This window comes from Passer domesticus, chromosome 20, assembly GCF_036417665.1.
Source record: "Passer domesticus isolate bPasDom1 chromosome 20, bPasDom1.hap1, whole genome shotgun sequence".
In the NCBI taxonomy this organism is placed as follows: domain Eukaryota; kingdom Metazoa; phylum Chordata; class Aves; order Passeriformes; family Passeridae; genus Passer; species Passer domesticus.
In genome coordinates this window covers 2445276-2460879 of record NC_087493.1, presented here as the reverse complement: position 1 = coordinate 2460879, position 15604 = coordinate 2445276, and the positions used below count along the sequence as shown (strand labels likewise).

Sequence of the window (15604 nt, the reverse complement as noted above, 5' to 3'; positions counted from 1 at the left end):
GCTGCAGGGAAGCCTTTTCCTCCTTTTCCTCGCTAAAAATGACCCTTCCAGCAGGACTGGGGGTGCCCCAGGTGCCCAGGAAGAGGCAGGAGCAGGCAGGGATGCTGGAATTCCAGGAAGAGGCATCACCCAGACGAGGCACAGATTAATGGGTGCAGCCAAACTGGCTCCTGTTCTCACGCCCTGCTGAGCCCCAGCAGGTTCCCAAATCCTCATTAAAGTCAACAATTGGAAAACAGCCTCAATTTCAACAGCCCCACGAAAAAAAAAACAAAACATCAAATTCCAAATGAATGTTCCCAGCCTTTGAATGGAGCTGGGAGAATATTCATATCAATAATCAGAGCTGCTCATAATTGAGATGCAATCTGGCACTCATTGTCCTTCCCTCGGGAGGCTGAGCCCTGTCCCGGGAGGGGGAATCCAATCAATTTTTGCTAATGACAAAGCAAGCAGCCTGGAAATCACCTCCCTTCCCAGGAACTCCAATCTGCCAGCACAGCACGGAGCCTCTGCCGTGCACAGCCCCCTCCCTTCAGCCCAGGAGCTGCTCCACAGCCCCCTCAGTTCACCCCCAAGCCCAAGATCTGCCCCCTCAGTTCACCCCTAACCCCATCTTCACCCCAGGATCTGCTCCACAGCCCCTCCCTTCATCCCCAAACCCACCTTCACCCTTAACCCCACCTTCATCCCAGGATCTGCTCCACAGCTCCCTCAGTTCACCCCTAACCCCACCTTTCTGCTCCACCTCGGGAAGGAGCAGCCCTTGGCACAGGGGATGGGCTCTGCCTGACCCTTGTGGGGCTGCACTGAGGTTTAAAAAGCTGCAGCGTCCAGAATTGCAGCTGGGAAGAGCAGGGATTTAACCAGCAGCACTGAGGGAGCTGAGCTGGGAGGTGTGAAACCCCAAGGGTCAGGTAAACCCCATAGGTGAGCTACAAACCCCAGGGGTGAGGTATAAACCCCACAGATCAGGCACAAACCCCATGAGTCAGATAAAAACCCCATGGATCTGGTACAAACCCTGTGGATCAGGTAAAAAAACCCATGGGTGAGGGGTACAAACCCCTCTGAGTGCTGAGGGAGCTCAGCTGGGAGGTGTGAAACCCCATGGGTCAGGTAAAAACTCCATGGATCAGGTACAAACCCCACAGATCAGGTACAAACCCCATGGGTCAGATATAAACCCCACGGATCAGATATAAACCCCATGGATCAGATAAAAACCCCGTGGATCAGGTACAAACCCCTCTGAGGAGCTCCCTGCTCACTGGTGGGAAGATTTCTGCAGTTTTGGACAACACCAACACCTGCATCCCTCACCTGCCTGAGGAGAAGGTGCCCAGCCCAGCCCAGCTCTGTGTCCCTCACTCTGGGCTTGCCATGGAAGCTCCTGGAAGCTGGAGGGTTGTGGAATGTTCCTTCTGTGGAATGTTCAGCAGCCCTGATTTCAATGTTTTCCTTCTTTTTCACCATGCTTCTGCCTACCTGACTTTATTTTCCTATTTTCCCTCTCAGATCCTGCTTCCTTTGTGTCATTCTTTTGCCATTTTCCCTCTTTTTCACTAGGATCCTGCCTTTTTTGGTGTCATTTTCCTATTTTCCCTCTTTTTCACTAGGAGCCTACTTCACTTGCATCACTATTTTCCCATTTTCCCTTTTTTTCACTAGGATCCTGTCCCCTTTGAGTCACTATATTCCTATTTTCCCACTTTTTCACTACTTCCCTGCTTCCTTTGCATCACTGTTTTCCCATTTTCCCTCTTCTTCACTCGGATCCTGCTTCCTTTGTGTCACTATATTCCTATTTTCCCAGGATCCTGCTTCCTTTGCGTCCCCATATTCCCATTTTCCCTCTTTTTCACTAGGATCCTGCTTCCCTTATTTAACTATCTTCACACTTTTCCACTAGATTCCCACTCCCCTTATTTCACAACACTTTCCCCCTCTGTTCCTGCCTCCTGGCAAGCCAAAATGCACCAGTGAGCATTTCCAGCACCAGCTAAAATCAGCATCACAGACGGCTCCAGTGGAATTTTCCCCTGACCTTCCCCAGCCCAGGTGACACAGCAGGGACACTGAACTGCCTAAAACTGGGAGAAACCATAAAAAAAAAAGCAGCATCCAGGTCCAGCTGGATCCCAGGGATGCTCCCACAGAGCTCAGGCTGAAATCAGGGGGACATTTCCAGCCCTGGGGCAGCCTCCCCTCTGTCCCCCACCCCTGGGGTCACACGTGGAGGTGGCACCAGGATGGGCAGGAGGTCTGGGGCCTCTCCTGGAGCAGCCTGAAGCCGGGCAGCAGGGCTGGGAGCAGGGCAGAGCCCCCAGGAGCCCCCCAGGAGCCCCCAGGAGCCCCCCAGGTCCAGCCCTGGTGGCCCCGGGTCCCCTGGCCTGCCCTCCCCTCCCCAGCACAAAGGGAAGGCTGCTGAGCTCACACCTCTCTAATTGTTATTTGTGATACAGCAGTAACATTTTAATTAATCTGAAGTCTTCAGCCTAACAGCCACCCAAGGTACAAAGCTAAACCAGAATAAACAGGGCTTGATTAAATACATAATTAATGTTCTGCTAAAGCTGGCATATATGAATATTAATTAGCAGCAAGAGTCTGCAGTTTGGCATCTCCTGTCACGATCAATTTATCCTTTCCATTGGCATTCCCAGCTTTGGAAGGAATGCTCCAACCTTTCCTCCAAACACTCAGGGCTGGGGGCTCCATCCCTCCCCTGCACGAGGAGCTGCAAACAGAGACAGAGGCACTGCCAGCCCAGCCCCAGAGAGGCTCCAAGTGCCCCAAACAATTCCCTGCTGGCAATAAAAGGGGAGCTCATCCCCCACTCATCCCCCACCAGCACGGGAGGAGAACGGGGATGGAGCTTGGCACAGCAGGCAGGGGAAACTGAGGCAGGGTTTGGGGAGGGAGGGTTCAGAGCAGCTCCAGCCCAGCAGGGTGAGCGTGGATCCCCTCCCAGGGATGTGGAGCACGGGAAGGACAGAAAAACCCCGGGAATGACCTCGGTGGGAGTGCAGGGAGCTCCCGGGGAGGCAGAGGGAGCACCAGAGCCAGGAGCTGCTCCAGAGGCAGCTGGAGAGGGAGCAGGCTCTGGAGGGAGCCCACGGAGCCCTTTCAGCACTTCTGAAGCACTCATAAAAGCTGATTTTCCTTAGAAGAGCTTGTAAAAAAGATGGAGAGTGGCTTTTTACACAGGCAGCTCGTGATAGGACAAGGGGGAATGGTTGGGAAGGGAAAGAGGGAAGATTTCCATGAAATGTTAGGAATCAGTTGTTCCCTGTGAGGCTGGGGAGGCCCGGGAGGGATTGCCCAGAGCAGCTGTGGCTGCTCCATCCCTGGAGGTGTCCAGGGCACCCAGGGACAGTGGGAGGTGTCCTGCCCTTGGCAGGGGTGGCACTGGATGAGCTCCGAGGTCCTTTCCCACCCAAACCATTCCAGGACTCCCTGAGGAGCAGGAATGATGTTCCCAGGGCTGGAGCACCCCCAGCACTTCCCACCCTCCCCAGCAGCAGGAGTGCTCCCCGTGCTAATTTCAATTAAATTTCACTTCATTCACCCCCGTGCCAGCCTTTCCCCTGGCAGGGCTGCTGACTGAGGCAGAGATTCCTGTTTTTCCAAACGCTGCCTGCAGCAGGCACTGCTGCTGCTCCCTCTGGGAGAGCAGAAGGAATTCAGAGCCCCAAACCGCTGCTCACCTGATTGCATCACAGCCTGAATTATTTATCCCCAGCCTGAATTATTTCTCTGTGCCCTGTGGGGAGGGCTCTGCAGCACCAGGGCTCAGCTCCAGCCTCTGCTTTGGGACCTGGAGGTGACTTTGGCCAAACCCCCAGGGAAAGGAGGGTGTGGGGCAGGGCTGAGTGGCCCCAGTGTCACCAGCACTGGGGGAGAGCAGGGGGGGATTGGGGGGCTGGAGCTCAGCAGGGACAGGGGCAGCACTGAGCTGAGCCCAGCAGGGCCTGAGCCCCACTCTCACCCTCTCTGGGGTGAAGCTTTGGTGTTGTGGCCAAAGGGAGAGTTTGAAAGCCTCTGTCACCATCCAGAGGTGGCTTTGTGCTCCTGGAGGAGCAGCTCAGTGTCTCAGGGCCATGGCAGCACCAAGCTCCTGCCACGGGTGACACTTTGGTCACCCCTCTGCAGAACTTTCTCCCTTGGCAGGAATCAGGGAGGTGCCACCTGCCTCTTCACTCCTGACACCTCCTTTGAGGGATGAAATCCAATTCCACTTCACCTAGTGCAGACATTTCTCCTGTCTCTTGGAGTGTGTGGCTCATTTAAAGCTCCCTCCTCACCTTTCCTGCCAGGCACCTTCCTCTCCCAGCACCACCTGGAGCTGAACCACAGCACCCAAATTATCCCCCTGGCATTAATTAAAAAAAGAAGCATGAGGAGGGAGAAATGTTTTGCTGCTGCTGACAAACTGGAGCAGGTTAATGCCCAGGAACAGCTCGTGCTGGTGATGCAAGAAGAGCAGCAAATCATTAACTCCCAGCTCCTTATCAGGATAAGCCAGCCCCAGGCAGCTGCCAGCCCCAGAGGGCACCAGGAGCACCCAAAGGTGCCCACACCCAGCTGGAAGGAGGAAATTCCCACTCCAGGAGCAGCAGGAGGCTGGAAGGGCTGGAGGAGGGAGCAGCCAGGAGCTCTGCGTGTGTTCCCTTGGATTCTGTCACTGCCAGGGAATTACACACAGGACATCCCTGGTGGGGTTGAGGATGGGTGTCCTGGCACTGGATAAAGTCACTCTCAAAGTCACCAGGCACAAAATGACACGTGAGGGACCAAGGGAGCCCCGAGCCCAGCAGCTCCACCCTGCCAATACCAATGAAACGTGGCTCTTCCCAAAACCTTCATGGTTCCTTCCTAAATTTACAGGGCCAGAAGCTTTTCCCTGCACTCACCCAGCCTGCAGAGAAGGGAGAAAGGAAAAGTGAGGGAAGGAGAGGAGGAGGAGGGAGGGAGAAGAAACCAGGAGGAATGCCCTGGAAAAGGCTGCCTTATTTTACTTCCAACATCCCCAAGAATTGCAAAGCAGCTGAACATCCCAAACTGATCTCCCCATCCTCTGACCTCCTCTGTCAGCCCCACAAAGCCCAGCCTGGCAGGACTCAGCCCTCCAGGACCTGCAGAGCTCCACAACTTCCCACCCATTATCCAAATCCATGCCTTGTCTGAGGAAATAAACCCCAAGTGCAGCTTCTCCTGCAGAGACTGATCACACAGGGAGGCTGAGGGGAGCAGGGTTTGTCACTTTTCCCAACCTGAGGAAATAAAACCCCAACAGCAGATTCTCCTGCAGATTCATCACACAGAGAGGGTAAAAGGAACAGGGTTTGTCACCTTTCCCCATCCACCTGTGCCTGAGGAAATAAACCCCAAGTGCAGCTTCTCTTCCAGAGACTGATCACACAGAGAGGCTGAAGGGAGCAGTTTGTCACTGTTCCCAATCCACCCTTGCCTCAGGAAATAAACCTCAACTCTTCTCCTGCAGATTCTGATCTGACAGAGAGAGTAAAAGGAGCAGGGTTTGTCACCTTTCCTCATCCATCTTTGCCTGAGGAAATAAACCCCAACTGCAGCTTCTCCTGCAGTCTGATCACACTGAGAGAGGCTAAAGGGAGCAGGGTTTGTTACCCTTCCCAACCCATCTTTGCCTGTGGAAATAAATCCCAACTGCAGCTTCTCTTCCAGAGACTGATCACACAGAGAGAGGGTAAAGGGATCAGGGTGTGTCACCTCTCTCCATCCATCTTTGCCTGAGAAATAAACCCCAACTGCACATTCCCCTGCAGAGACTGATCACACAGAGAGGCTAAAGGGGAGCAGGGTTTGTCACCTTTCCTCATCCACCTGTGCCTGAGAAATAAATCCCAACTGCAGATTCCCCTGCAGTGACTGATCACACAGAGAGAGGGTAAAGGCAGCAGGGTTTGTCACCTTTCCCAGTGCACCCTTGCTTCAGGAAATGAACCCCAACTGCAGATTCTCCTGCAGAGACTGATCACACAGAGAGAGGGTAAAGGCATCAGGGTTTGTCACCTTTCCTCATCCATCTTTGCCTGAGGAAATGAACCCCAAGTGCAGCTTCTCCTGCAGAGACTGATCACACAGAGAGGCTGAAGGGAGCAGGGTTTGTCACCTTTCCCCATCCACCTGTGCCTGAGAAATAAACCCCAACTGCAGATTCTCCTCTCACACAGAGAGAGGGTAAAGGCAGCAGGGTTTGTCACCTTTCCTCATCCATCTTTGCCTGAGGCAATGAACCCCAAGTGCAGCTTCTCCTGTAGTTCCCCTGCAGAGACCGGGCTAAAGGGGAGCAGGGCTTGTCACCCTTCCCAATCCACCTGTGCCTGAGGAAATGAACCCTAACAGCAGATTCTCCTCGCTCCCAGAGAGGCTGGAGGGAGCAGGGTTTGTCACCTCTCCCCACCCACCCTCGGGAGTCACAGTTCCCACCCACGCTGGGCTGGCACCAGGCAGGCTGCAGCTGCTCCAGGCTCCCCGCAGCCCCCTCCCCACGGTTCTGCTGCTGCCAAGGCCTCACGTGGCTCAGCCCCACCAAATCTGGCACGGGATCCCGGCCAAAGGCGCCCACTCAGCGAGTGCCATCTGCCAGGGGACAGATCTGCACGGGATGGGCTGCCTGGGGGCAGGGATGGCCTCACCTGGGATGTTGTGGATGGTGATAGCCAGGATCATCAGCAAAATCCTCCTCCAGCTGCTGCTCCTGGCCAGGGGGGCTCCATCCTGGGGTGCCAGGAATGCTGGGGGGCCCTCGGGCACAGGGGGTCCTGCTCCTCTCCTCCTCTGGTAGGGCTCCCCGTTCTCAGCCTTGTCTGGGGACAGAAAACACTGGGTGAGCTGAGGAGGGGACAGAAAACACCAGGGTCAGCTGAGGAGGGGACAGAAAACACCGGGGTCAGCCATGGTGGGCACAGCTGGGCAGCTCCTGCCCCCCTTCCCAGAAGGAAGAAGCAAAGAAAAGGAATAAAACCAACCAGAGCAGGGGGCTCGCCACACTGCAGAGCTCAGGGAGACCCCAAGATTCTGCCTCCTCCTGCTCCTCCTGCAGGGATCTGCTCCTGGTCCCACCCAGCAAAGCTCCAGCCTGGTTGGGCCAAGCTCTGGGGCTGATGAGGAGGATGAGGGTGATGAGGAGGATGGGGGCAGAGCTGCTGAACCCCACAGTGAGACTTGCCCCCATCCCAAACCTGGCAGGGCTACAGTTCCATTGTGGTTGCTGATGAAGGAAAATCCCCAAAACATCCCAAAACAGCTGCTTTTCACCATTATTTCTTCCACTACCAAAACCATTTGTCCTTTGGATCCCTGGGTGACTCCAGGCTCCCCCAAACCTCTGCTCCCAGCAGGAATGGTGCTCTCAGCTCTCTTCCCATCAGTTCTTTGGAACCAAACCCCAAAAACCTGAGCCCAAATCCAGCTGGGAGTGGTGGAAGGATCCAGGCAAAGCCCACCCAGCACCTTCAGCACGAGCAGGGCAAGGAATGAGGAGCTCAGCTCCCTCAGCCTTCCCCAGCCACGGCTTCCAATCCAAGATCTGAAACTCAGAAATCCCTCTGGAATTATCAAATTCTCCCTCCTGCTCCTTGAGCCCCCAGCTCCAAGGTTTTTTGTCTGGGCAGTGCAGGGAGCTGTCTGAAATGACTCTGATGGGATGCCAGTGCTGCCCTGGCACATCACACATCCCATGTGTGACTCCAGAGCCAATGAAGGACCTGAGCACCACGGGGCTGCTGCAAATCCAGGGATGTCACCTTGGGAGGGCAGAGGTGTCACCAGCACTGCTCATCATGCCAGCTGTGACACAAAACCAGACACCTGCAGCTTCCCAAAACAGCCACACGGGAGCACAAGCAAGAACTGAAGGTGTTGTCACAGAACCATCCAGCTTGGAGTTCTCACAGAAACATCCAGCTTGGAATTCTCACAGAACCATCCAGCTGGGAATTCTCACAGAACCATCCAGCTTGGAGTTCTCACAGAAACATCCAGCTGGGAATTCCCACAGAACCATCCAGCTTGGAGTTCTCACAGAACCTTCCAGCTTGGAATTCTCACAGAACCATCCAGCTGGGAATTCTCACAGAACCATCCAGCTTGGAATTCCCACAGAACCATCCAGCTTGGAATTCCCACAGAACCATCCAGCTTGGAATTCTCACAGAACCATCCAGCTGGGAATTCTCACAGAACCATCCAGCTTGGAGTTCTCACAGAACCATCCAGCTTGGAAAAGCCCTCCAGGATCATCGAGCCCAACCCGTGCTCAATCCCCACCTTGTCCCCAGAGCACTGAGTCGTTCCTCGGCCACTTGCAGGGTGGTGACACCTCCCTGAGCAGCCCCTTCCACCACCTGCCCACCTTTCCCAGGAGGAAATTCCAGCCTGAGCCTCCCTGGGCACAGCTGAGGCCACATCCCCTGGATTTTTGGTGCCACAAAGCAGGTGAGAGCCACACGTCCCCCTGGGCAGCAGCAGCTGCATTCCCTGGTGTCACAGGTGCCAGCAGCACCCCTGGCTGGCCCCAGCACAGAGCCACTGTCACCATCACTCTGCAAACACAGCAAGATGCTGCCCAGGCAAATATTGTCCTTGTCACCGGCCACTCGGAGCCGGCTGTGACATTTGGTGGCAGAGCCTCAGCTCTGCTCCAGCCCACGGGGACAAGGATAAATATTTTGTTTGAAGCATGGCAAGGACAAACAGATCCCAGGGAGCAGCCTGGCCAAGGCACTGTGGGAATGCTGGCACGGGGAGCCCTGGCAGAGGGGCAGCCAAGGCTGTGCCACCTCGGGATGGAATTCCCCGCTCCTGGCACGGCTCTGGCTTCATTTAATTGCTTGGCACACGTCCCCCGTCCCCACAAACAGCCCCATCCTGAGCTGCCCTGCCCAGGCTGACCCGCAGAACACGCTGTGGGGTCACCAAAGCCCTGTGGGGCTGCAGCTGCCAGGGACAGCAGAGGGGCAGGAACCGCCCCAGGGCACCAGGGAGGGGACAAAGGGCAGACAAGAATTACCTACAAGTGACAAAACCCCAGAGAGCTCCAAGTGTTCCATAAAACACCGCAGCAGCCAGGGCAGATTTCCACAGAATCATGGAATGGTTTGTGGGGAAGGGATCTCAAAGCTCACCCAGTGTCACCCCTGCCATGGGGACACGATGAGCAGCTCAGTTCTCGCTCTCCATAATTCCTCTTTCTTTCCTCCTGGCATTCCCACTACCCACAGTCACCTGCTGCTCCTTTCATTCCAAAAGGACACGGTGCCTTCAGCTGGAAAAACTCTCCTTGCACATTAATTAAATTAATTTAAAAATAAATTAATAAAAGCATTAAATCCCAGAGGTTTAAGCAGAGATGGAAGTGCCCAGTGGAGCAGTGCCCATAATTATGGAATGGTTTGGGTGGGAAGGGACCTCAAAGCCCACCCAGTTCCTCAGGGACACCTCCCACTGTCCCAGGCTGCTCCAGCCTGGCCTTGGGCACTTCCAGGGATCCAGGGGCAGCCACAGCTGCCCTGGGAATTGTTTTCCAGGGCCTCCCCACCCTCCCAGGCAGGAATTCCATCCCAATATCCCATCTAATCCTCATTCCTTTCAGTTTGAAGCCAACCAAGGAAAGCAAAAGCCCAGCCCAGCTCTGTCACTTCACTGCCACCTCCTCAGGTGCTCAGTCCCAGCTCACTTCTATCAGACACCTCATTAATGATTGTTTTATATTTTACATATTACTTTTAATTAGTCTGCTTGGTTCTGTTGGGGGGAAAATAATAAAAAATTGCCTTTTCCAAAGAGATCTGAAGCCCCTCCAAGGCCAGTGGTGACAAAGGATGGGGGGATGCCACGGGGGTGAGGAAACAGGGAAAACCTGTGGGAATGGAAAAGAACTGGTGCAGCTTTTCCAGGGGAAGGGCTGAGGAGGGGCTTGGAGGGTTTGAACACAAAATCACCTCTCCTGTAAACGATCCCTGGATTAGCCAGGGATAAAGGCAGCAGCACCAAAAGCAGGGAGACAATCCCGGCATCGTTTTCAGAGGAGTGTCACACACAGAGCCGGCTCAAGGGATGAGCTCGACTTCCAAGTGCTGCTGGAACAGAGGATAAAAAGGAAAGGATAATTACAGAGCAGCGATGCCACCACTGCCAGCTCGGGAGGGACCGGGACAGCCAGGAGCATTCCCAGCTGGAAACGCGGGGCTGCGGGAACAAAACAGTCATTAGGGATAAGCACGGGCTTGGCTGGCAGTCAGCAAAGCCTCAATGGCAAATTGGAGAGGAGATAAGAGCAGAACAAGGGCTGGGCTGTAAAGAAGAGCTGACACCACAGACAGGCTGCTCCCACAGCCGTGCCAAGACAATTAGGTGGCAAATAACTCTCCGTGCCACAGACATTATTTTAAATCTTGTTCACAAAAAGTCCTTTAGATATTCCACTCGATTTATCATTATTGAATTTCTTAGTAAAGCTGCGGGGCAAAGATTCTGCCAAAAGTTTAATTACATATGTGCAGCCTGCTGCATTTTTCATATCCTCTGCAGCCAGCACTGGAGAAAAGATAAATGGCTTTGAGCGTGGCTTAAACTGCTGCTGAAGTGAAAAAACCGACTGGCTCCTTATCAGCATGTGAAATGGCTTTTTATTTTTGATTATTCCTTAATGAAAACTGTTTGCATTAGCCGTGAGCTCAGCTCTGGTGCACAAACAGACCCAGGCTCTGTTGACTCTGGGCTCCAAACCCTGCTCCTGCACTCCCTCAGCTCCCAAATCTACGTGGAGCTCTCCAGTTCTCCAGAGCCTTTCTCCTCCTCCCACTTAGGCCTGGCTTTAATCTGTCCTAAGTTCTGGAGCTCAGAGTGCTCCGGGCTCTGGGGCTGCCCAAACTCCCCCTGGCACAGCCTTGGAGCCCACGCAGCCCCTGAAGGGGTTTAGGACCAGTTTTAGTCCCAGTTTAGCTCCAGAACCCCTGCAGACAGCCCCCTGAAGGGGTTTAGGACCAGTTTTGGTCCCAGTTTAGCTCCAGAACCCCTGCAGACAGCCCCCTGAAGGGGTTTAGGACCAGTTTTAGTCCCAGTTTAGCTCCAGAACCCCTGCAGACAGCCCCCTGAAGGGGTTTAGGACCAGTTTTAGTCCCAGTTTAGCTCCAGAACCCCTGCAGACAGCCTGGGGGGCAGGAGGGGCTGATCCCCTCTGGCACAGGCTCCTTCTCCAGGCAGCAGCCCAACATCTCCTCTCTCCAGGCTGGAAGAAACTCACTGAGGACAATCTGGAGCTTCCCTCAGCTGGAGATGCTGGAAGGAAAACCCTTCCCAGCTCCTCCACCTTTCCCCCACCCATTTCCCCATCCAAGCCTTCCAGCGAGGCTCAGGAGAGATCTCCAAGCTTAGGGATCCAGGAATTCTTCCTCCAGCTGAACTTCCAAGGGCTGAGCTGGTTCCCCTGCTGAGATTTGACAGCTCCCATCTCTCAGGTGTGGGAGAAGGGGAGGAGAGGCAGTGCCAAGCACGGATGCACCACAGCCTTATTAAAATCCCTAATTAACTGCTGCTCGCTGGCTGATCGTGGACATTATTTGGTGTTGATGAATATGGGGAAGGCAGAAAAGCCTCAAATGTTCTTCTGTTGTGTAATTCCAACTCCAAGCACAGGTAACACCTGGAGGGAGCAGCAGAGCAGCAAAAAAGCTGCTCCAAATTGCTCTCCAAGCCCCACAACACCCCTTATTCCCTGCAGCTGGAATTCTGGGTTATTGCTGTGCCAGGAAAAGCAGGGGAGTTGAACAGCTTGGACTGACCCTTGTCTGGGCATGGGGGAGAAGGAACAACTTCCCACAGAAAATTCCAACGCCAGGAGCTGACATCCCTTCCCCAGGAACACAAAGGAGCTGCAGTGAAATCCTCACCCTCAAAGGCTGAGATAAATCAGAATCACTTGGAAAAGCTCTCCGATTCCCAAAGGCTCCATCAGACAATCCCAGCTCCTCTCCACAAACCCTGGCTGCTCCATTAGCTCGGAGCAGATGGAGGGAATGGGTCCCTTGGCATCCATCCATCCATCCATCCCCCTGGGCTCCAGGCAGGGGAATCATCCCCAGGGACCCCCAGAGACCCCAGATGGGGATCCCAGGGGAATCATCCGGGAAGGAGCATCCCACACCCAAAGGCTGAGGGAGCCTCAGCAGCTTTCCCTGCTTTTCAAAAGATTTTTCCCTGAGCCCACCCCTCTCTCCAGCCTCTCCTTTTCCTGCTTTTTTCCTTGCCCATTGCAAGCCCCAGATGAGAAACTGGATCAAATTCCAGAGCCTTGGGAAGTGGAGCCCCACAGGAGCGCTCCACAGCACGGCACAGCACGCTCTGCTCTGCTTCCCCAGGAGCCCAGACGAGTTTTCCTCAGCTTTTCTTGGTTTAAAGGCTTTTTCCAAATATTCCAGCCTTGCTTTCCCTGGTTTAAAGGCTCTTTTCAAGGATTCCAGCCCTGCTTTCCCTCAGATTTCCCTGCTTTTCAAAGCTTTTTCCAAGGATTCTAGCCATCTTTTCCCTCAGCTTTTCTGTTCCAAAGGCTTTTTCCAAAGATTCCACCCCTGCTTTCCCCACTTTAAAGGCTTTTTCCAAGAATCCAACCCTTGTCCTCTCTCAGCTTTCCCTGTTTTAAAGGCTCTTTTCAATGATTCCACTCCTGTTTTCCCTCAGCTTTCCCTGCTTTAAAGGTTTTTTCCAAGGATTCCACCCTTGCTTTTCCTGGTTTTAAAGGCTTTTCCCAAGAATCCCACCCTAGTCTTCCCTCAGCTTTTCTTGTTTTCAAGGCTTTTTCCAAGGATTCCACCTGTGTCTTCCCTCAGCTTTCCCTGCTTTAAAAGCTTTTAAATCCTTCTTTCAAGGATTCCAGCCATGTCTTCCCTCGGCTTTCCCTGCTTTAAAGGCTTTTTTCCCAAGGATTACTGGCAGCCATGTCTTCCCTCAGCTTTCCCTGGTTTTTAAAGGCTTTTTCCAAGGAATTCTGGCAGCTCCTGTGGCTGGAGCCATCAGTGCCACTGCTCCCCAAGTGTCCCTGAGCAGCCAAAGCCGTTCCCTGCTGCCACCTCCTCCTCCAAACCTCCCCATCCTTGTTTTCCTCGTCCTTTTCCCACTGCAGGAGGAATTCCAGGGAGCACAGAAGGGCCTGGAAGCCGAGGAGCAGATGGGTGTTAGGGAGCATCTGCTGCCACACAGGAAACGCTGCTGCTCTTATCTCCCACCTCCAGAAGAGGTTTTAATTAGTGCCAGTAATTAGGCACAGCACGTCCTGGGGGATGGCTGCAGACAGGTACGGGGAGAGCTGAATCCCACGGGCTCCCAGGCAGCTGCAATCCTGGAATCCACACCTCTGGCAGGGGGATCCACACCAGACTGCCGGGGAAAAGCTGGGAATGAGCCCCCAGAGCTGGGAATGAGCCCCCCCAAGCTGGGAATGAGCCCTCCCAAAGCTGGGAATGAGACACCCCAGAGCTGGGAATGAGACACCCCAAAAACTGGAAATGAGCCCCCAAAAACTGGAAATGAGCCCCCAGAACTGGGCAAACCCAATCCTCAGCAAGGTCACACTCAGACAACAAAAATGCTGGAAAAGAGGCTCCCTGGAGCTGCCCAACTATGGTCAAAATAAGGATTTCTTTTTAAAAATAGCTTTTATTTACTGCTAGGAAGGCTCAGGGTGCTTGAGCAGGGAGCACAGGCTTCCCATGCTCCAGAGCCCTGGGACTGAGTGGGAATGGGACAGGCAGGACCCCCCTGTGCAGGGTGTGTGACTGCAGCCCCACACACGGAAAAAACTAATTTTCCAGCATTTTTGGCAGATCAAAGAGGTGCCTGCCTGTGCTGAGGCTTTCAGAGGAACATAAACAGAGTGTCAGGGTTTGTTTGGGGCCTCCATGCAGCACGGGAGCTCCCAAAAAAGGCTGATCCCTTCAGCAGCACTGACTCCCCCTTGTTCCCATGGATCATTCCTGGGGTCTGGCTGGAACCTGGAGGGTGCTGGGGCACCAGCCTGGACTGTGCCAGCACCAGCCTGGACCGTGCCAGCACCAGCCTGGACTGTGCCAGCACCAGCCCTGGCCACATCAGCTCCCTCCTGCACCAAACTGGGGTCCCAGTCACCAAACACAGGGAGTTCAACACCCAAATTCCTCATGAATGGCACTTGGAGCAAATCCCACCACAAAAAAATCACTCAGAGCTCAACCCCCAAACCCCCTCTCAAACATCAACCAGAGCTCAACACCCAAATCCTACCCCAAACATCACCCAGAGCCCAACACACAAATTCCTCCTCAAAACATCAGAGTTTTGTTAGTGCAAAAAACCCTCAGTTTGACCCCCAAATCCCACCCCAAACATCACCCAAAGCACAACACCCAAATCCCTCCCCAAACATCACGCCGAGTTTGATCTCCAAATTCCTCCTCAAACCTCAGCCAGAGCCCAACACACAAATTCCTCCTCAAAGCATCACTTAGAGTTTGATCCCCAAATCCCACCCCAAACATCATTTAGAGCCCAACACTCAAATTGCTCCTGAATGTCACTTGGAGCACAACACTCAAATCCCACCACAAAAAAATCACTCAGACCTGATCCCCAAATTCCCCCTCAAACCTCACCCAGAGCCCCACACCCAATCCCTTCTCAAATATCACTGCAGGACCAATCCAGCCCAAAAAGAGCCCCAGAAGCTTCCAGCACCCCAGAAGCCCCCAGTGGCTGGGGGAAATTCCCTGGCAAGGCCCAGCACCTCTCGGTGATGGTGCCACCAGGGCTGCTCCCAGCAAAGGAGCAAAGCCAGGTGCCAGGGGTGACACAGCTCGTGGTGACAACACGAGGCGCTGCTGGTCCCTGGCAGCACACAGAACTAATTCCCAAAGCCTCCCTGACCTCACAGCTCCGTGTTTAAGGATTAATTCCTGGGGCAGGAGCAGCAGCACCACGCTCAGTGTCATTACATGCACCAGGTCCTTTGAGCAAACCAACTCCTGCTCCTCCCAAGGGCTCCTGAAAGAGCTCCCAGCAGATGAAGTGCTTGGCTGAATCATTTGATGCTGGAATTTTACACATCCCAGTAAATTTAATCACTTCATTTCTGAGGGCTGAGCCCTGCTCACGTCTCCCAGCCTTGGCAGGGAGCAGCTTCTGAAGGGAGAGGGATCAGACACAGAGAGTCTCTGAGGGAAGGCAGCAAAAACCACTCACAGGCACTTGAAAAGGAAAGTGGGATTTATCAGGAGCTGTTGAGGAACCAGGCAGCACCAGGCTGGGATGATAACGCTGGAGCTCCCCCTGAGCAGCCCCAGAGCCTTCTCCTGCCATTTCCAAATGTTCCTGCCATTCCCAAATGTTCCTGCCACCATCCCAGCAGCCCAGGAACACCTGCACACACCCCAGCTGTGCCCCCTGCCCAGAATTTCTCCCATTCATGGATTTAATCCGTTTATTGCCACGTTATTCCCAGCTCACCTTCCCCCTGCCCTTTCCTCTCTTTTGTAATGAGAGCTGAAGCCTGGAAATCCAGGGAGCAGGAACTGGGGCTGGCACAGGCTGC

General features: G+C 54.1%; 1 protein-coding gene across 4 annotated transcripts in view; it reads right to left on the bottom strand.

The window, feature by feature from the left end:
• SLC39A11 (solute carrier family 39 member 11) overlaps positions 1-15604 on the bottom strand; it is a 79113-nt gene that overhangs the window by 26579 nt on the left and 36930 nt on the right. For all 4 annotated transcript variants that reach the window (XM_064396018.1, XM_064396019.1, XM_064396016.1 and 1 more), the window contains one exon: positions 6681-6851. In XM_064396018.1, the coding sequence (XP_064252088.1) occupies positions 6681-6851 (171 nt within the window). The remainder of the gene's footprint in view (positions 1-6680; positions 6852-15604) is intronic.